Genomic DNA, 22,377 nt, shown 5'->3' with positions numbered 1-22,377 from the left:
TCTCGCACACTGGATTACGGAGGAACTAGCGCGTAGTGCGGATGTCTGATCAAGAACGCAAGGGATACCGCGGGAAGTCTCGCGCAATCACCTCCTTTGCGCGCCTTTCGTATCATGTGTCTCATTTTGTTTTGTTTCGGCAAAGCCTAGGAGTGAAGAAGTGATAAGGACTTGAAAAAGCTTCGAGTTCCAGCGACCTTCGATATGAAAAAACAACGCTAAGAAACAAAACCAAAATTAAACTTGTCTGTGTTGTGAAGTAAGTACGACCGAAGAAGCCATGCCAATAAGCTGAATCCGAGGCTATCAACGTTTTTATACTTACAATAACTACCGCGAATTTTCTTCACTTAAGCTTCTGCGAACAGCTTAAAACAGCCGAGACTGAAGGCGGACAGCAAGGCTGCCTTCACGGTGCCCGAGTATGATTCTTGATGGCCACTAATTTGAAAACACCTTTTTTTTCAATTACTCACGCCAGAATTCGGGCACCACCAGTGCTGGTGCTCTGGCACTAATACTCGGGCACCACGTGTAAACACAGCCTAAGATGGATTAGAACATAGCTAGCAGAGTCGCGCAATCAAATTCATTATACGTAAGCGTGCTCAAAATCCCGATAGTGCACGCTGATAGCGTCAGCAAATCCGACTTCACCAGAAATTTTTTTTCACGCGAGCGGCCATTGCTAGTGCGGGGAAAAATAATACATTTCGCGACAATAATGGATACAAACAGAAACTCGGCCTGCTAGTCCGAAAACGAAGACAATGTTTCGACCTTTTCCCATGGGCTAGAGTTCTTAAATGAGGCAAAAAAAGAGAAAAACAAAGGAAAAGGAGACTCAGCATCAGCGCCGTCACGATTCGCTTCAACTGATATTGTTGTCCGTTTTTCGCGTCGCATTTGATGCACAATTCCACCGGCTATGTTCTAAAACAATTGGTTCATGCTTTCAGCTGTGCACTATCGAGTTATGGAGCACGTGGGAAGTTTGGAGAGCACTCAAGAAGCTAGAGTTGCCCTCGGCTATCGCCACGGGCAACTCTTACGCTTCTTTCGTGCTCTCCAAACTTCCCGCGTGCTCCATAACTCGATAGTGCACGCTAAAGCATGAACCAATTGTTAAGTTTCGTTCTCGGTGGGAACACTGTCACGTGAAAAATAAATAATTAAGTTGTGGGGAGTAAGAGTTCTGATGCAAAAGATGGATTTTTGTTCTAGAGTTTTGCAGCTTTCCGAACTACCTAGATGTGAGTAAAGGCCCAAGACTGCCATATGTTTCTAAAAATGACTTGGGAGATTAAAGTGAATTGCGATTGGTTTGAATGCGTCTTTGTCATTCCTTTCTTCGTGACAAAGGTGTTCACGGAATCGGTCGCCAAGTCGTTCTCCTGCTTCGTCGATGTATAACGTTTTGCAATTAGTACAGGGCATACAGAAGTTGACAATGGCGGAGTTACAGGTGAAATGATCGGTGATCTTTACTGATCAGGGATCGTTTGGGTCCTGATATTATCTCGGCAACGTTATGAATGATCATGAAAGGGGAAGTCAGTAATCGAACACGCGCGCATTCAAGCTTTCGGGCAAAATAATGTGCCTATTGTGTAAAAGGTAAAAGAGAACTGAGAAAATAAAATCTATCGAAAATAAAGGCAATTTCTCGACCTAAACCTGTAAATCTATATTTTGAAAATATACCGTGACCAATGAGCGTAAAAGGAAAATTGTCGTATGTCAGGACTGCCTGCTTCCACTTCCACGAAGACTTTCTTACTTTAAGGGCCTAACACTTGATTTAAAAAAATAATAATAGGAAAATCAGAAGAGTCATGAAGATGCTCTGTAAAAGGGTAGAAACGTTACATACTAAGAAAGATCAACCACCAAATCAAAATGGTTTAAAATAATTCGTGAATTGCTATCCGTTTACATTCCGATCGAATATTACAGGACTGAAAACTGACTGAAAACAAAGAGGCATTTTAAAAATTACCATTGCTGGCAATTATTTCTAGTTCTAGTATAAAGAGCCCTAGGATTGTCTCACCCTATATTAATTTCAAAACTCTCTGGAGTCAGAGCTCGAGACTACGGGTACAGAACATGGCTCAAAGTCCAAGCAGAACGTCCGCTAGCCGCTCATCATCTGTCTCTCTTTGTGATGCTGATAACCTTTACAAAAACATTCGATCCTTTTCAACAGAAGAAGAGAAGGCCCGATGGGTAGCTTTGTTTACAAACCAAGTTCTTTTGTTTTACAAATCCAGAGGATGAAAGAGCAGGGAAAATTGCTGGGAAGCCGCCGTGCACCCCACAAATGCGCGCCACGCTGCTGCGATCTGATTGGTCGACATTTGCCTGGCGCGGAACTCAAACTTGTTGCCCTGCACGTTGGTCTGCAGTTCACTGCGATCTTTTGTACGAACAGAAAGTCGGCTGGAAGCATGGCTTCTTTCATCGGAAAACATATGATTTATCCTTCGAATTACGTTCCAAAATCCATGGCTGATCTCAGGAAATACGAGGGATTTTTCCCAAACATGAGTGGAGGAACTTATGATCCCATTTCTCTTCTGAACGAGGAGAAGAATCTCAGACGTGAACAGAGTGGTAGCTTTTCCTCGCACTCAACTCGTTCATCCCGCGATGATGACATCTTTTCGAACACTGCATTTGTGTCTTTGAGGTACGCTCTACACCTTCCTGAAGGGGAATTTTTCCGAGTTGGCCTGACAGAATCTTTTATGTTTTCGATAAGTCCAGTCATTTGTATATCAATACCTGAGTACAATTTGTCCTTTGGTGCCCGCGGAATTTCTTGTAAATTGTTTCTAACTTGTTTGTTTCTTCATTGAGAATAGATCTTTCAAGAATTTTTGCTGCCTCAGCTTTCTACGGGTAAAATGTAGAATACAGAAATCAGTAAAAGCAACAAATCAAGTGGAAATAGCTTTATTTTTTCAATGTGTGAGACCTTTTCATTTGCAAAGAGTGAGGCCAATTTAGAATAATTGTGACAATTTGCATTTCAAAGCAAAAAGCTGCAAAACGTAGCATTCTTTTCTTCTCATGACAATGAGTTTTAATTGCTCAACATGCAATAATTTTGATCAGGTGGGCAAGGTGAAAATCGTTCTCTTACGGATGTTTGTTCATTATCCCGTAAAAATTCCGGAAAACCATGAATATGAGATGTGTATTTGCTGTCATTTTGTAAATGTCTGTTGTCAATCAGTTTGATGCCAATCCTGAAATTTATCGTTAACAAAAGAGAAAGTAAGAAACGTCATATCAATTTGTAGTGACAAGTCTTAGAATATCCTACCAGCTTTATTTTTGACACGAATGTACTTGTATTGTACTTCTAGTAGCAGCGATGACAGCAATGAATCAAGCCAAACATCCAATGACGTATTCAACGAGAGCGGCAAAACAGTGTTATTGAAGACCCCGAAGAAGACCTTGGCAAAACGAGTGAGCCCAAGGAAACCTCTCAAACCGGTTAAAAGTGTAAATCCTTGTGATCCTAGCTTCAAAGGTGTCACTCTCCACATGAAAACGACGCTGAAGAAAGGAAAGAATGGTTTGAAAACTCGATCTGAGGCGCAGCTGGTGATCGATTGTTGCTTTACTTCCAAGAAGAGACGTCGCTGCTCAAATCTGGAGCTCGATATGCGCGAGTGCAAGACATCGAGAAGAAGGCTTAGTTCACCAGGGCTTAATCCTTCGATTTTCAAGCTGCAAAACTCCCCCGAGTCGATGTTTAGCGACCGAAGCCCGTCCGATGTGGACTTAGGAACAGCGCCGATTCAAGTGGAAAAGGAGTGCGCATCCTGTGGGACTTTCAAAACTCCTTTGTGGCGTGATGCGGAAGATGGCACTCACTTGTGCAATGCTTGTGGAATTAGGTACAAAAAGTACAGGATCCGTTGCGTCCGATGCTGGTATATTCCCAAGAAAGAGGAGAAAGCTTTACCGTGCTGCACTAGTTGCGGTCATACCTACAAAATTGCCCTGGGTCGCAAGGCAAATCTATTTAGCAGTAGTGAGTAACAATTTTCTCTTCCGGACTGGAAGTGTTTGGTTTTACTCGGATTACTGCGATGATTTTTGAGTATTTTACAGATCAGTCTATTTAGATGGAACGTTGAATTAGCTTAATCAGTGTTAACCGTCTGATTGTAGTTTATACTAATCGTGAGTGGGATACTGTGCTTGCGTTTAAAACCCTCAAGTTGTTTCAAGATATTCAAGGACCACGACAGTTAACATATCAAGGATCGAATACTATGTTACTGCGAACTGTTCAGTATTAGAAAATTGTAGACATCTGAAATTTTGACCAATTTTCTGCTGCTAAAATCAGGGTTAATAATTCTGTGTTTACTGGTGTCAACTTTAGACTTAACTCGTATTACTGGACTTATTGTTATCAAGCAAGGTAATTTCGTTTTACACGTTTGTAGTTTTTACAAGGTGTCTACAATTTTATTCACTTTGTAATCATAATATTTCATAACTGGGTCCATTTTTCAGTTTTTGTCATTGTTAAGGTTCGTAGTAGTTAAAGGTTTTAGGAGAAAGATCTGCGGTTTTCATATGGGAAATGTATTTATTAAGAATAGTCAGGTATATACAAGCTGGACATTCATGGAAGGAAATTAGATGGCACCACAGCCTAAATGTCTGAAAAAAAAAAGCAACTACGACGACAGCTACTTACAGTTGGTTCGTTACAGTCCTAGATCATAGTTCATAATTTTTAAACCTTTACTCTTCAGTGTTATTTTCAAATTTTGGAGGTACAGTGGAATCCCGATTTCTCGAACCCTCGGTTTCGCAATCCCCGATATCTCGAACCAAACCTTGTTTCCCTTGGATTTGCTACACTTGTAGTTTCACCCCCGATTTCTCGAACCAATTTGCGATTCCCCTGAAGGTTCGAGAAATCGGGATTCCACTGTAAATAATGGTACCCGCGACAGTCTGTAATTTAACGTTGTTTATCTAACTTGTGTTGTAAAAATATTTCGTTGTCAATTTACATTGGTACATGTGTGCAGCACTTTGAGTCACCTGGAATCTTTGTAACTGATGGTTTGTGATTTCGATTTTTGCTGGCTGCAACTTTTGTTTTTTGCAGCACTGTACAATGTGTATATAAAGGTATGTTCGTATAACTGGGGGTTTTGTGAAGCACTTTAACACACTTCCCTTGTACATAGCTCTTGGAAGTGTGTAGCCCTTATACTATTTGTTATTTATAAGATGTATCCATTAAAACTACAACGGCATTGCTAGATGCATCCATCTGCTATTTCCATTATCCCCCTCTATCAACTTCTTAGAATTCTTGTACGAGAGTGCATTAACTTTACTCTAACGTAGATCCTCAGTAAACCGTTTCATCCGACCTTAAATAGAAAACTACTCTTTAGCTGAGTCGGCGTAACTTACGATCAGGCGTTTCCTTCCAAAATGAGGAGGGCTTGATCGCTGATTAGCGTTAATGTCGCATGTAAGGTCCACGTGTTGTGTTTCTACTTCAGTCTCCGGAAAGCACGCCAATCTTTCTCAATACATTCGACCGCAGTCGATTGAGCATGAAAATTTCAAAAGACACGTACTGCTGTCTACCAGGAAGGTTGTTACTTTGAATATTTTAAATCCTGTATTAGGTGAGCTTCAGCGAGTATTTGCCCTAATACCCCGCAAAACTAAAAGTATTGCACAACGTAACAATTTTATCAATTTCTATAGCGCATTTACCATGTAATGATCTAATGCGCTTTACAATACTGTGCGGGAGACTTTTCCAGACTGCCAGTGGCAGTTAACAATCAACAAAGGAGAAATTTTACAGATCATCGGCCCCCCTCTCCCAATTCCCAGTAAACAGGCCAGACCACCTCACAGTAATCTCGTGATGTGGGTTCTTTAAAGTCCCCCGCCTAACCAAATTAACTCTGAATTTACAGATGCAAGAGACAACGTCCGGTTTGCCGCGGTCATCGTGTTTACTCAAACCTTTTTAGCCCCCGGCCCAGCGTTTCTATCAAAATCCTATTTCTAACATCACCAACAGCAATTAAGGTTATTCTTTTGTAAGTATTTTGTAAGATACGCGTCTTAAGTTACAATGTCTCGCTGTTTCGCCGTGATAGTTGAAAAGTAATGCAGTGATGACACCAACGATTCCTTTCTTTCAATTTTCGAGTATAAACGTAGCATTCTTTTGATTGGGTATGGCGTTCATTCAAGGGGGGCGTTTATTCGAGTGGATGCAAATGATAAGTTATCAACCGTTAACAACTTGCGAAGTCCGATTAGTCAGATAGCACATTCATTTCCTCAGCCTATTCACTGGCGGCGAACCCTGAGGAAACAAGGTCAAGGTTGCCAAAGGTCAGGGAAAAATAAAAGGTTCAAAGTCGGGGAAAAGTCATGGAATTTCACTGTGAGTCAGGGAAAATAAACGTCTTGGATAGAAGTTAGGGGAAGTAAAATCTCGATACAGTCTTTACCTCAATTGTTCCTTCATCAAGGAAGATGTCAACTCTTTTTTAACAACTGTTCACCGAAGTGGTGTTGACCGGGCTGGTGGTATATCAATTGAGCCACGAAGCTAAACTAAAAAAAATAAGGATAACATAGTACAAAAATATGATTGTAATATTTTTGGGCGCTAGTCAGCCTGACTCGGTGTGCTTCTCTAATGCTATCCATTGTTTTGGTATGATTTTAAAAATAAATTTTTGCGATGCCTGTTGCTTACTACGTGCTTGGTACAGTAGATAGAAACCTGTCATGTAAGCTCAAGGTGGTTTGTGAAAGAAATTATTCGCTTTCTTTTCCATCTATATCGTTGGTTTTTAACACTTCAAATGCTCAGTTTGGTACATTTCACGGTCATAAAACCTGTTTGGTTCTGATGTGGAGTTTCAAGAAAAACATTTTCCACGTTTACAAAGTATCTACAAGTGAACTTCTAAAAGTATAAGCGGGTGGAGAGGATGGCTGCGAGTGGAGATTGAAGGCCATTGTCGAGACTCATATTTGAAATATTTGATTCAGTTGGTCAGGGAACCTTTACATTTTTCAGAGAAAGGTCAGGTGTAATTTCAAAAACCTAGAGCTGTGGCAACCGAGAAAATAAAAACGTGTGAGGCAAAAGCAAGAGTGTGCAATGATCAGCCATCCATCTGTGAAAGGAAAATCCTTAAGATGATCTCAAGCCCCGTTTTGCATTGATCAGGGTTCCTCTGTGCGAGTTCTGATAATCCAGCTTATTTTTGCCTCCTTACAGATTTACCTAGAATTTGGTCGAGGTGTCCGACTGGTTAATTTCGAATGTATTCAGTTTAATAATCAGAATGACAAATAATTCTAGAAGTTCTCTGGTAGCACAATTTAATTCATCTTTGTTTCAAATTTTACAGAGAGAATTGCTCTGATATGAAATAAATACATGTATAATAATAAACAGTGTAAAAGTTAAATTCGATTTACCAAGCAAGTTACATGTAACAAAAAAGGCGCAGTTCTTCGCCAACTAAACTGCTGAAACTTTTTCACATTCTCGAGTGGATTCCTCCGAACACAACCCTTCCTTTCCCGATTGACCATACATTCAATTATTTTTTAACAAAATTTTTCCACGTTATGGTCAACCAGCCAGCAACAAGAATAAAGCATTCATTGCATGGCCAGTGATTGAAGCATGGTGTTCGTAATGGGCCAATTTCGAGGGCTTGTGTAGTTCCCTGGCCGGGATGAGTCTGCGGAGCCTGGTAACGCAGCAAGTTCGTGTGCTTCTGGGTCCATGTTCAACGGATGAGGGAAGGCTGGTTTCCTTGTGCCGATCACAGATAGAAGTTGTAGTTCCATTGGTCCGAGTCGCGGAGAGTCCTGAATTGTAAATTATTTTAAATCTTTGCGTTTCTTCTCCATAAATATTTCCTTTTGGTTTACATTTACCTCTTTAGTGTTGGCAACATTAGTTAACCGATACATAGGTTTGTTTTTCATATATAGGTTTAATTCCAATCAACTAACTTTTCAAAGACCCAGAAAAACAGGAAAAGAAGTTATCGTGAACTAGCCACTCTTAAGGATCGGATCCTTTTTCGTTCCTAATTATTCTGGCTCGTACCTTTCCGGGATTTTAGTTGTTTATTGGTACCTTATCTTTTCAATTTAATATTTCACTAAACCACATTAAATGTATCATACTACTTAGGGAATTATGTCAAAATATTGCTTTTGAAAAATTCTTTTCAAAATCGCTTACCTGAAAATCATCCTCACCGGGGAAGAAATAGTTATCGAGCAGATCATCCGGTTTCTCATCTTGTTCTCCAAGGACACCATGCAAAGCAATCACCTCTTCTCCGTCATCTTCAACATCGTCTTCCTCCGAACTGTCTTCATCCTCTACACAACTTAAATAGAACTGCCTAAAAAGATATGTTCCCCAGGTTACGAACATGATCGTTATTCCTTTTAAAAGAGGGCTTACCACCACAATTTGCAAGAAGGCAGAAAGTGATTCAAATGACAGAGATGAATAAATAAGTAACTAAACAAATAAACATGTTTTACAAATAAATACATAAACAACAACAAAAAAAACACAATATTAATAATGAAATGAAAAAGAACTGTATGACCTTTGAATAGCCGTTTGAGTTGTGGTTTTGGGATCATGAAACATTTTATTCTTCCTTTACAATCCGTTTCAATGTTAATTGTCTTCTATCCTTAGTCATCGTTCTTTCCTTATAACCCCAGCCCTGATATCCTATCTTATAGTCCTGTTTGACCACCGCACTGTTTTTTTTTTATGAATCAAACTGAAGCACAGTCACATACATACAAACTTTATTGGAACTCCCTTCAACAGGGCTTTTCAGTGACAATAAACTAACTAAACTTATTAACAATAACAATTTAAACTAAAATTATTTCTTATAAAACATATTTTCAAAAAGAGTCTAACTATATCAATTTCTTTCACATTTTTAATATTCTCAGCTAGCCCACTCCATTCCCTTGGACCTTGGTAATAAAATCCCCTTTGTCCCGTTGACAGTCTACATCGGGGAACCACAAAACTATTACATCCCTTGTATTCCTATTGTGGACTGTTTAACAAAATATTTAACTAAATAATCTGGAGCTAGACCATTTACACATTTAAATGCTAACACCAAGTCATTAAATAAAACTTTCTCTGTAACATCTAACCATCTAAGAGATCTCCGACCCTGAGAGATATGGTCAAACTTCCTTAACCCTAATACAACTCTGGCTGTAAAATTCTGCACCAACTGTAGTTTGTGTAGATTATGTTTAGATGTGTTCCCCCACACTGAGGAACAATATAAAACAAATTTTACCGAAAACAAAGCCATTTAAAAGCAATGAAAGTGTTTTGTCAAAGAGATGTTTAATTCTTATGATGTGTACTAACTGGTTCATGCAATTAGAGGCTGTCTTAATCACTGATCAGCCAACTCTGCACCTGAGGGAAACTTATATCAAATGGCAATCACTTTCTTCAGGACAACAAGCACACAAGAAAAAGACTAACCGTGTGAACTTGAGGTCTTCAACCTTACAGTCAAACATCTCACTCATGATTTCCAAGTTTCTTTTTTCCAGGTCCTCTACTTTTGCTGACAAGTCAGCATGGCCTTGGCGATGAATAGCAACCTAAAAAAATTGTTATGGAGGTTCAAATTCATTTTTCACACCAACTGAAAGTGAGTATAGTTAATCCAGTAACAAGTCAGCATCCCATAGGTCTAGCATGTCTACTAGGTGACTGTATGCCTTAAAGGGGAACTGAACCCTAAAAATGAACCAATTTTAAATTGCAGCTTATAGTCGACAAATAGCAATGTTCGAGGGTTTTTTTCAGTCTTTGGGCCCAACTTCACCTTGGAAAAATATTTCAAAGTGGTATTTTGGCCTCGTAGTACAGCGGCTCAGAAAAGTGATGTCAGCGGTCATTTTAGCTCGCTCTTACGTCACTGGTGAGGAAGAAAGATAATAAACCCATACTCTTCCTACAGAAATTTGGTTTGGTTATGGAGTTATCAAAATTGCGTGACCTGTAATGAGGATTAACTACAAAAATGAAACAGTAACAGTTGTTTTTCTTAAGTTGGTTCCCCACCACTGACGTCATAAACGACCGCTGCTGACCTATTTTGAGCTGACGGTCTTACAGCCCCAAAAGCGGGAAAAAGGTAACTTCAAATTGAATTTTCTTGTAAAAAACAAGAAGTGAAAAATTGAGTTTCCAGATGGGATTTGAACCCACGACCCTCCGTGATCTAGTCGGATGCTCTAACCACTGAGCTACAGGAGACTCTATGGTGAGCAAGGGTCAATTAGACTAGATCACAGAGGGTCGTGGGTTCAAATCCCATCTGGAAACTTGATTTTTCTCTCGTATTAAAAATTGTTTATTTCATCAAAACAAGAAGTGAACGAAAATGAATATCGACACTTTATCTTACTCCTCTAAAGCTAACTAGAAATGAATGCAAACAATATATCAATTTTAGGCTTCAGTTCCCCTTTAAAATCTGTAGTTCACATCCTGTTGTGTTGGATGAACTACCTTTTAACTTTTGAAGAGGAAATCATTTTACAAAAATGGATATCAGTAAAGTCTTCAAGAAGACTTCCCTCCAAATATCTAAGACCTCATGAAGAGGAAAGCTGGATGAAGACACATTCAAGTAAAATCTGAGAGCTCAGGCTCATTGTTATGCTACATTCATGACACTACACCTCTTTCTTGAGCCATCTGTGGTCCAAAATTTCCCCACAGCTATCCTTGTCCAGTTTATTTGTTGCTTTCTAGAAAGAATGTATAATTCTTGTTTCCAAGGAAAGTCTTATTCAACCCTTAAACTCCTAAGAGTGATTAGCATCTAATTTCTCCTTACAATATCAAACATTAAGGCCAAGAAAGTAAAGGAAATGATCACCAACTAAAGACCTTCTTGATTGTTAAACAAATTCTCCCTGTTAGCACCTTAAGATATGTGTAGATGACAGTATGGAGAATATGCATTTTGAAGTTAGGAGGTCAAGGGTAAATATAAAAGAGAATGGGGATGAAGTAATTTTCAGCAGAAAACATGAATTTCTCGTAAAAAACAGTATGCCTTATGACAGAAAAATTACTGTAAATGAGTCTGGATTTCAAAACAGTATAGAAATTTAAAATTTAAAATGTCATCAGTGACCTATACCTCATTTGCTATATCCTTCTGTTTTGAGATTGTTGATTCAGTGTAAGTTTCAATTTCATCTTTGGCTATCTTTAAGCTTCTTTCTAGATGAGCTATTATCAAAGAAAAATAAAAATTCATAACTATGACCCAACCAGAGGGAAAAAATGCAAAAATCTTCTAGGAAAAACTTTTTACACACTTCCATAAAATTAAACTGGCAATTTTGAAATCAACTCAAACTTGCAGATAAAAGTAAGTATCAAATTTCCTCTATTAATCCGCCTTTAATTTCCTTTATTAATTTTCCTTTATTAATAAACACTGATGCTAAAAGGCAACTGAAATATCCCCCTTAAAAAAGCAATATTGCCGGTAAGGAGGAAGAGAGTATTGTAGTTAATACAGTATATCAATTGGAAAGTAACTCCAATAAGCATTCAGTGGGGTGGGTTTAAAGGCTTAGTAATTTTATGGGACTTCTTCAAGGGAATAGTGAGAAATTAATTTAAAAAGCTTACTTTCTATTATTATCATAATTAAATTATAATCATTCTAACTACAGTTACAATGAAAAAGTTACATTCTATTAGTAATAAATAAATATCATTAATAAAAGTACATTTCTTATATTCTGATTCCTTTACCAGCAATATCATCTTGAGAATCCTGCATTTCTTTCAGGTCTTGTTTCAGTAGCACTATTTGTTTTGCATGTTCCTCTGCACCTATGTCCTGTGTAACACACAAACACAAAAAACTAAGCATAGAAGAGCTTTCATGATCACAAACTCAGCCAAATGTTTTTCATTTACCAGCAATACATGTATATGAACTCTCACTAATTAAAGATTATTCCATGATCAAATGTTGGATATGAGATGATATTAAATAGCTATAGCCAACAAGGCATGTACCTGAGTTGGCTATAACCAATCTTGTATCCAACAAGTGTAAATGGAACAATTGTTTTATTAAATTATCCGCCTTTCATTAAAGCTTTGGGAGCTTCGTGAATTTGTTTTAACTCCAAAATTGAGAGACTAGTAGGTGAATTAGTTTCCATAAACTAAGGTGATCTGGTAAAGGAGCTGATACCCAGAGATTAGTGAACCAATCAGAACACTAGAAATGCAATATCCAGGGTTAAAAAAGTATCTAAATAAAAACAAATTGAAAATGGAAACATGATACAACTTTTAAATATCATATTAAAACTTTGATACACATAATTATGTAGTGCACACCCTGTATTCCTGGAGCCTTCTTATGTTCCTAAGCACTTCTTTTATTTCAGCCTCTTTCTTTTCTATGTGATCATTTTGTGCTAAAGAATGGAGAATAAACCATAAAAGGATTCAAGTTTGCCTGATATGTATTTACACATATATTTGGAGTGTTACAAATTTAAGATTTATGCTAAACACATTTCAGTGAGCATTATAAGAAAGGTGTAGTAAATGGTCATTCTGGAGAAGCATATTGGAAATAATAAGCATGTGAATCACCCAGACAGACCAAATAAGCCAAAATTCTTAAAACCACCCAGTCACACTTACTTCAAAGTTTCTGAACCATAAGATAAACATTACATATATCTTATTAACCAAGCGCAAGGGCCGTACTGGGAGAATATCGGCCTGAGGTCTTGACAGTACGGACCGAGCGCAGCTCGGTCCGTACAAAAAAGACCGAGGGCCGATATTCTTCCAGTATGGTCCCGAGCAAGCTTGGTTAATAAGAGATTTATTATATGACTGAAGTTCAAAGGGACACAAGTGCGGTATCATTCGGGACAGTGCCCGGTCCAATACTTAGAGAATATTGGACCGGCAATAGAGCGTTTTGATTGGTTGATTTTAGTTATTGGCCCTCTGACTGCCCGAGTAGTGTAATAATATTCATTACAGGCAGAACATAATTATACCTTGAACTTCTGCTTCTTCAGCCTTCAATAAGTCAAATTTCTCCAGTAAAGCAACCTCAACTTGTTCATGTCCAACCTCTGCTGCATTCTCTACTTCCTTGTCTTTTTCTTTCACTTGTTTTAATAGAGTTTTAATATGCTGCAGTTGCTCCTCCTTAAGTTGTTGGTTCTTAAATAAACAAACTCTTGTTGTATACACATTTTCAAGGCTGCTACAATCAATTTTTTAACAGACTTATCTAATCACAGTAGGAAATGTTAAGACCAAAAATGTGAAACGTAGAATTGATGTACCATAAATTCTTTAAGTCTTAGTGTACACTACCCACTAGCAGGAACATTTTCATTAGCAAGTTTTTTGTACCCCAATTAAAAAGTTATTACTTAACTGAATGGGTAGGAGACATAGTGCCTTTAAGATTAGTGCAATGGATCCCAGGACTCAGTTGCTTGCAGGCTGATCAGTGCTAACACAAGGTTCAATTTTCTGTGTTACTTAATTTCTTTGTGAAAAAGCCTTTTCAAGAATATTTTCTCTATTATTTTTAGAGCAAAAAGGGATATACCGATTTTTTGTAAAAGCTTTCAGATCTGAAATCAGATTTCACACTAAGACTGGGTTATCTAGTCCCAGCTTTGAACAACCTGGCCAAGTCAAGAGGTCTACATTTAAGACCTGGCTGGGCCATTTCCACCTAGGACTGGGACTGAGGAGTATTAGTGGGTATAAGCGAACTGTCAAGGAAGCCTGATGAAATACTAAGGGGTGGGGGGGGGGTGTAACCTGCAGTAGACTAGCATCCCATCCAGGAGGGAGTATTCTGGTTGCTTCATGCTATGTTAGGATAAGCTCAGTCTGGATGGGCCACTAGGCTTAAGTTGGATGTTGAAAGGCAAGTGTGAGGGTAAAGCCTCTAGCTTGGGAACACAACATGATGATTTGCCATAGTCTTGAACCATGACCTCTCTACAATTAGTCCACCAGCCTAGCTGCAAGGTCACTATGTCTCCAGAGGTGGATCTCGGGGAGGGGGCCCAGGTTCCCCCTATTTTGGGTGAAAAAAAAAATCACAAAAGGAAGAAAAGACGGCAGGTGTACACACACAAAAAAACAGCCCCCCCCCTCGCCCCTCAGCTCAAGGTCTGGATCCACCACTGCTATCTTTAGATACAAAAGAAAACTTCATCCCTTACCCTGTCCTTTAGTCTTTCATTCTTTTCCTTGAGTGATTGTAAATTGTACATTAGGTCTTCAAAATTCCTCTGTTTTACTTCTATTCTGAAATTTTAATCAGGATCGAACCAACAGCAAAGTGTTTGCTTTGACACATCGTGCAAATATTAAGCATGTTCTAAAAAATTAATCATCCAGTAATAATAAAGTTGACCCTATGTATAGCCCAGCAAAGTCGAATTACTTTGACGTATCGACTAAATATTTGGCATTTTATAAAAATGCTAATATAAATTTGATCCATTAACTACCATTGACGAATGTTAGCTCGGGCTTATGCTGCAGTAATTGAGTTTGTTTTGAAAATAAATTAAACATTAAACAGCTGTTTGGCTCGTTGCTTAGCACTGCTCAGCTATTTGTTCAAAGGACAAATCGATTTATTTCGGATGAAAAAATTTTTGGAAACACATTCACTGAAAATGCACTAGAAATCAACACTAGAAACAAATTCCAAGTAAAATATAAAGTGGTCTCTTCCATGAATCTAAGAAAACTCACTGAAAAGCAATGATCGCTTCCTCCACTGTCAACTTTGGTTCCTTCGACGCACTGCTTTTCTTGCCCTTCTTTTTCTTCCCAGATGATTTCTTTTTGCCGGATTTCTTCTTAGGAGGCATGCTTAAATGTTCAGTATCAATAGAAAGGCTAAAAAGTACTTATTCATTTGGTGAAATGAGCCTTTCTATTTCACCTGAAAAAACCACCTTCAGTTACCGGGCCAGCAAATTAACAACATTGATCTGAAAGCGGTTGGGGAGACTGGCTCTAATTGATCCGAAAAGGCCACTGGGAAGAGCCAGTTGTGCGGACATCTTGGTCTGTGATCGCGAGGAGATGATGGCGGCTACTAGTGAAACTGGAGATAGACTTGATACTCGAAGGCTTGAAGCTAAGAAACAAACCTTGGATGATGCTTATGCTGCTCCAGCGAATTTTCTAGAGATCGATGTTGTCAATCCTGAGACACATGGGGTCGGTAAAAAACGGTACACTGACTATGAAGTGCGAATGAGGGTTGGTACAAGTTCTTTCCTTAGTCTTAATGAAATGCAGTGTAACGGAATTTATACGGTTTCTAATTTGTTAAGATTAGTGTTAAGCTAACGTAATTCGATCTTATTCATTCGTATGAGTTGACGATGTGTTGTATTGTTCTTCACATGCAATCAACCAAAGAGTTGATATTATTCAAACAACAGGGAACTATATATGAGTGGGTTTAATTCGATTTGTCGACGTTTGACAGCTACTACTGAAGTTTTGAAAGACATAAAGATTTTAGGATCGCAGAATATGACAGTGATTGCTCTGCTCTGGAAATTTTCATCCTGATTTATGAGAAACTATTGCATGGTTTTAGTGTTGTCATGAAGCATTTTATTGTCTAAGTGAGACTGAATCATGTTTTGGCATTTTCCAGAAGTTTGGAAACTACGGGGCTTAAAGCAACTCATGTCTGATTCGCAGGGCAAAAATTGTCATTCAGGCTGGTGATGCAGTTCTATTTTAGCTATGAAAATCTCTTCATCAGTTTATATTAAAAAGATCCCTTCTTACAATGATCAAAGTTCTGAGCATCTTAACAGAAACAAATCGTGACCATCCATATTGATCACCTTACAAACCTAATCACTGTAACAATTTTACAGACTGTACCTATTTGGGGAAGCTAATTTAGTTTCCATTCACTATCAGATTTTAACTAATTTTCAGGATAGTGAATTATGAAACTGAAATGATACCACTTGTATTTGAAAGAGTTATTTTCAAACCCTTGTTATATACTGCAATCAACCTTTTTTTTTGGTAAGACTTTATTCATCAGATGCTAAGACAACTCCTTGCAAGCCAAGATATGTATTCTGTTGTTTGAGACACAAGGAAAGGTGACATATTTTGTTTTGCTTTATAACAGACAAATCTCCCAGTTTTTAAGGTCAAAGAGTCATCTGTAAGGAGACGGTACAGTGATTTCAAATGGCTAAGAGGGGAGTTAGAACGTGACAGCAAGGTAATGATGAACTGAGTTAACCTTTTTTATTGGAAGTCATAAAACCAAAGTCAAGGCACTTGTATATATAATCATAACTCTGTATATTTACTCTGATGAGTGATCAAGACAGAATTTCTCCTTATAATCTCAATACAGAATCAAGCAGACAATTGATGAGAATAAATAAAAAGTATCAATTAGGGGATTATCAGTAGATCCAATACCAAATTCTCCAAACCAACATTGTGAGAATTGTATTGAAGACTGTATTGATAACTAGTAATTACTTGGGAGTGAATAGGGAGAATGGCCAATCAGAACCAAAGGTCAACATCACAGAGAACCTATTGTAATTCATTTCAATTGTGCATGTTACGTGCTAAAAGGGTGAGATAAATTGTCTTGACCAATCATAGAGAAAAGTGAAGCAAAATAAGAGCAATAGACATTACATGTTTTGTCTGTTAACTGCTTACCAAAGATCAACTGAAATCCTCAGGAGCTCTGATGCTTTCTCTGTATGGAAATTGAGGGTCCATTGCACCATTTTTACCAGATATATGGAGACCCTGCTGCTCAAAGTTAATACCTCAAGATGACTAATAATGGTAATTAAACTGAGTGAAGTGCAATTTGGGCTGAAATCATACACAGGATTTCAAAATCGAACGAGTGCACAGCACAAGTTCAATTTGAAATCACAGGTATGATTTCAGACCAAAACTGCACGACATGAGGTTCAATTACCACTTTATTACATCCATTTTGAAATCGCCTAATACAGGACTTGGTCAATTCAAATATTTGATTGATACAGTACTGAGCTGGTTTTTAAATAAAAAGCAGAACCAGAAACGCTTTTACATCTTATTTTGTATGCAAAATGACATCATGTGTCAAAACTCAGTCAAGGGTAAAATGATGCAATTTAGAGGAAAAAATGGTGCTATTCGTGAATAAATCGAACCAATTAGAGCCAATCAGATTACAGGGACCACCAGGGATTCAAAATGGATGTAATAAAGATTTAAATGATTTTGTCTCTGAAAATGATATGAGCTCCATTTACTTGAGGTTCTTTGTGTGAACCATGTGGAATATTTTGCTTGTTGATCCATTTTTCATCGTCAGTTGCTATTTCAGACAAGGGATGAAAGTAATACCTCCATTTTTGTCTCTGTTGTCTTCCCAGATAGTGGTACCTCCTCTTCCAGGTGATGCATTCAAGAAGCAATTACCATTCAGAGGGGATGATGGTAAGAGGCCACTCTTATCCTTCCTGAACATCTAGTGTTACTATACTCCATACATAAAATTGTATCAGTGCTATAGCTAAGAATTAGGCTGCAGGCTGAAATTTCAAGTGAGGCAGTTCAAAGAAAGCGTTCTATATCAAAGAATTGTAAGTGTGTAACCCCAAAGTGCCTGTTGTGCTTTACTAAGAGATTGTCGGGGAAAAATTCAGCCAGCAATCTCAGTTTTTTTCATTCGGCAAATTTTCCCAGCAGCCAGCACTTAGTGACAACCTTGTAGTATGCTTTTTGTTTTTAGGATAGATGAATAAAGTTGAAATGGTAAATTGACCACCGTTATGATTACAAAAGCTAATGTTTCGAGCCTTAGCCCTTTGTCAGAGCGAATAGAGGAATTGTGGGTTGTGTGTGCTTTTAAAGGCAGAAAATGGAACTATGTCATTGGTGGGAACAGGGCAACAAGAAAAACACGAATAAATTAGTGGAATGAAAAGTGTTCGTTGATACCTGTGGGATTTAGACTGCCAGTTTGAAAGATGAGCTTATGTTCAAGAGTTTTACAGCTTTCGGTGCTACCTAAGTGTAAGGAAAGACTGCAGATTGTTCTTAGTCTGCTTCCATCAACTTTTACCTCCAGTTGCTTTGACCATCCACTGAAACCCAAACTAAATCTATTTCTCCAGGATTTCCAGTGTTTGCTTAATGCAATTTTTACTCTTTGTACATTGACAGGGGGTTTCATTAATGGCCAGGGACCAGGCAAATTGACTGGTTATTGTTAACTACTCGGTTCTGCAAAAAGTTTTTTATTCATACAAACAGTAATCAAAGTAATAATCCTATGTAGAACTAAACTCACGAGTTTATATACTTGGTAGCATTTTGCATATATTACAGTTGGGACAATTTATATTGTGACAAGACATGAATGGCAGCGGATGAATAGGACTAATGATAGCTCAAATGAATTGCTGATTATGCAACAGTTATGAGGACAGTTTTGCTTGCCTGGTTGGACAATCTGGAGGAAAGTTTATTTGATAAAGAAGTTCAGTTCAAAAAGTTTTGACTGCTTGTGAAAATCAGTTGCCCTCCTGCTGAAAACATTAATGAAACCCCTGCATTGAACCACTGGTTAATCAAATTTGAGTGGGAAGTTCCATCAGATTTGTTTTAACCATTTTGAATATTTAGAATTTTCTAATGTTAGTCAGTAGATGACAGGGCTCGAAATTGTACCTGTATCAGGTGCATTTGTGAATAAGGATTTTGCTTCTGCGACTAAAATTTCTCCATTGGTGTGATTTTGTGACCATTTTACAGCCTAGCTTATAAATAAATCATATTTAACAGCCTTGTGTCTTACTTCTTACTGGTTGCTATAGTTTTATTTGAAAAATCCTGCAAAATTCAAGTTAAATGTTGTGCGACTTTTATCATTGATTTCTTGCTGAAAAATGTAGTGTAGATGCACTTTTTCAGAAACTCATTTCATGCAACACTCATGAAATTTCTAGGAAATCTTCGTTTCTAATCTCCGATATTTTGTTTGGGTTGGTTAACTGTACTTTTGCTACTAAAATTTTCAAAGTTGTGACGAAATTTTTTGGAATTACTCACAAATTGCGATCAAGAATTTTTTTTATTTCGAGCCCTGGATGATGAGTGAAAGTGAACAGTTTTGCAGCATAAAACACTGTGAGAGGTTCTTCTTTGTTTTTTTGCTGTTGAACTCTAAATAAAAAAGTACCAATTTTACTTGACTTGTCTGTATTTTGGTTACATTTGATCAAACTGGGCATGTCATGATTAGTGGAAATAAATTGGTTGAGGAATTAATATTATCAGGAAGAAAAGGCTACATTGATACCTGACCAATTTGGGTCAACTATTTCCTTATTTGGGTGTTTTGTAAGAGCTCTATTCCCTTTTCTTTCAGGAATTTTTGAAGATGATTTTATTGAAGAAAGAAGGCAAGGTTTGGAGGCATTTGTGAACAGGTATGGAACATGTTCTTGGTAATGCCTGTTAATTTCTACTATGATGCCATAAGAAGTAAAGAACAATTTGTGGACTCTGAAATAAGTTTGCATTGAAAATAACCCATCTGGAGAGGTGTGTTTGACACTTGTGAGGCAAGCTGTGATGTTTGTTTAAAGAACGGTGTCTGGTATAGAATTAAACATGGATAAACATTATCATAAAATCTAAAGGGTTCCTTCATTTTCTTTTATGAAAACTTGCCTCTTTTTTCAGTGTGTCTGAGTATTTACCCTCTGATTCCCAAGATTGTCTGGTGTCTTATTTCTCCTTAAAACATCACCCCTGAATCACACATTTAGGTCAAAAGAACAACGGAAATGATCACCAACTAAAGTTTGAAGCTCAGGATTGTTAAACAAATTCTCCTCCAGTTTGTCTTGAAACTTTGCACAAAGTGTTCTTTCCTAGGGTTTGTTCGTGAAGACTAAAATTGTATTCCTTGGGATTTAAGTGCCCCTGAAATCAAAATTCTCATACATCATCTTTTTTCATTTTGGTGTTCAGTATGTCTCCTTCGCCTACCTTGCCAAATTTCAATCTAGTCCAAGCACCAAAAGTATCTTTTTTGGGCCATTAAATTTGCAATTTCCCGTCTGCCATTATTTGACCATGTTCCAGAAGTTGATCACAGGGTCAGGTATAGTGTGCCATTAATGGCCAAGTACAGCATGCTATAATTGGCTAAGTATAGTAGGCCATCATTGGCCCACTATAACAAACCATTGTTGGCCAAGTTTAATGGGCCATTATTGGCCAAGTATAGTAGGCCATCATGGGCCAAATATAGTAGGCCATCACTGGCAAAGCAGAGTGGGTCATTATTGGCCTAGTATAGTTTCATATCAAACCAAATGCCACCAGTTCAGTCTTCCATTGCCTGGGCTTGGCTGGAACATGTTTTCAGCAATGGCAGGTGATTTTTTTTTTACAACTTTGAAGCGGTAAAAATCGGTCATCAAAGGTTTGTTTGAGTTTTTAATGGAAAAAGGGTTTAACTTGATCCAGTTCAATATTCTGTAAACAAATTAGCCCAAAATATAACGGACAATTTTTGTCTCAAGGGCACTTAAAATTTAAAGGAATTTAAGAAAGAAAGTACATTATTTTTAACTTTGTTCAGTGGCATTAAGTTTTCTGTGTCTAGTTGTTGAATAATTATGTCTTGTTTAAATTTCTAGGGTGTCTGGACATCCTCTGGCCCAGAATGAACGTTGTCTGCACATGTTCCTAACAGAACCCATTATAGATAAGAATTATGTCCCAGGAAAAGTTAGAACCACATAAAACCATATGGAATATTGATTAGGAATGACAACATTGTATAATTATTCTTCGAGGTTAAACAATCAAACATCACTGAAAGGTGCTTTTATCCTTCTAGCCATCACAATGTTTAGCTGCTCCACTAGCATCTTTTGAATGGTGTAGTACAAAGTTAGTTGTTCAGTGAAAGAAATTACAAAAATGTGATCATTAGTGATTTATGACAAAATTGTATATTGGATATCAGAGCAAAACATTTTTCTTGATGGCTTAAGAACTAAAGGTTTGCTATATATTTTTGGAGTTATTCAAGATTAAATGGTGTACTGTACTTAATTGCAAATGATTTGGGCATTTCAAAGTATAAATGAAATGAGAATGCATTTATAGAAAGTAGCAGGAAACAAGGTTGAGGTTCTGAAGATTACACAATCTTCCATTTTTGATACGTTCAAAGCCTCTGTCATAAGACTTTGATATGAAATTGATTTTTAATGAGTGAAACTTGTTTTCCAAGGATGGTTTTGCACCCAGCTTCATCTTGAAAGAGACGGTTTTTGGAACTCAGAAATGCCCTCTCTCTAATGAATACTCCATAGTTGATCTTAATAGTAGTAGTGAGGTGTTATTAGGTCAGGCATTATTCCAACTGATCATCATGCATTGTAGGATGACATGCTGATGCTTAACACCAATCAACCAAATGGTGACTTACTAGTAGTCATCATTATTGCCATGATATTACAATTTTTTTTTCTTTATGGATTGAAGAAATATCATTAGTACACTAATGTGAGGGTATGTGGTGGACAATTTTGATTTATCTGTTTGTGCTATGGCTTTACCAATGCTTGTGCCGAAATACCCCTGTTGCTGTCATTGTTATCATAATATTACTTTTTTTTTTCTTAAATATTGAAGAAATGTTATTAGTCCACTAATGTGAGGGTGTGTGGTGGGAATATTTGATTAATTTGTTACTGCTAGAGCTTTACCAATGCTTGTGCAGGATTACCTCTGTCACCATAACTCTAAGACTGAAATGAAAATGCTTTGCTTTGCTTGAGATGATTATATGAAGCAAACTAGAATATTTCATATCTAAAATGTATTTGCACACTTTTTAAAATAGGAAGTATTATGTAATATGGTGCTGTACCACTATATAGTACGGTGAAGGTTATATCTATCTTCCATTTTTTAATAAATCAATTTTGCTATAAGGCCATGCACAGCGTTTGATATTACCTAGTAAAAATAATTTTCAATTGTTTAAATTTGTTGCCAGTATCATAAGGTCCCAGGCACTCTATCTTCCAGGTAGGTTCAAGAGGGCCCTTACTGTGCAAACTGTGTGCAGGAGACATACAGGAAATCTTAATTGGTATCTGTTAAAAATATAATTT

The 22,377-nt window shown here is 37.5% G+C and overlaps 3 protein-coding genes across 4 annotated transcripts; 2 read left to right on the top strand and 1 right to left on the bottom strand.

Moving 5' to 3' along the window:
- The first annotated feature begins 2,399 nt into the window (after nt 1–2,399).
- On the top strand, nt 2,400–5,306 carry LOC111333606 (uncharacterized). 2 transcript variants are annotated; one of them, XM_022939221.2, is made up of 2 exons: nt 2,400–2,692; nt 3,378–5,306. In XM_022939221.2, the coding sequence occupies exons 1-2, from the start codon at nt 2,451–2,453 to the stop codon at nt 4,057–4,059; spliced, it is 924 nt and encodes a 307-aa protein (XP_022794956.2). In that variant the 5' UTR covers nt 2,400–2,450; the 3' UTR covers nt 4,060–5,306. The 2 variants fall into 2 exon arrangements, with proteins under 2 accessions (XP_022794956.2, XP_022794955.2); XM_022939220.2 differs by having other exon boundaries at nt 3,375–5,306.
- A 2,084-nt stretch (nt 5,307–7,390) lies between these two features.
- Nucleotides 7,391–15,161, bottom strand: LOC111333611 (coiled-coil domain-containing protein 83). Its single transcript, XM_022939226.2, has 10 exons — nt 14,918–15,161; nt 14,377–14,461; nt 13,183–13,351; nt 12,503–12,582; nt 11,903–11,990; nt 11,277–11,368; nt 10,810–10,878; nt 9,599–9,720; nt 8,297–8,462; nt 7,391–7,914 (listed from the first exon to the last, which is right to left on the bottom strand). The coding sequence occupies exons 1-10, from the start codon at nt 15,034–15,036 to the stop codon at nt 7,702–7,704; spliced, it is 1,203 nt and encodes a 400-aa protein (XP_022794961.1). The 5' UTR covers nt 15,037–15,161; the 3' UTR covers nt 7,391–7,701.
- Nucleotides 15,162–15,202: 41 nt separating this feature from the next.
- LOC111333610 (sorting nexin-12) lies at nt 15,203–22,194 on the top strand. The gene is made up of 5 exons (XM_022939225.2): nt 15,203–15,433; nt 16,335–16,430; nt 17,605–17,668; nt 19,605–19,665; nt 20,887–22,194. The coding sequence occupies exons 1-5, from the start codon at nt 15,254–15,256 to the stop codon at nt 20,990–20,992; spliced, it is 507 nt and encodes a 168-aa protein (XP_022794960.1). The 5' UTR covers nt 15,203–15,253; the 3' UTR covers nt 20,993–22,194.
- Nucleotides 22,195–22,377: the final 183 nt, after the last annotated feature.

Source organism: Stylophora pistillata, chromosome 8, assembly GCF_964205215.1.
Source record: "Stylophora pistillata chromosome 8, jaStyPist1.2, whole genome shotgun sequence".
Classification (NCBI taxonomy): Eukaryota; Metazoa; Cnidaria; class Anthozoa; order Scleractinia; family Pocilloporidae; genus Stylophora; species Stylophora pistillata.
This window is presented reverse-complemented; position numbering and strand designations above follow the sequence as displayed.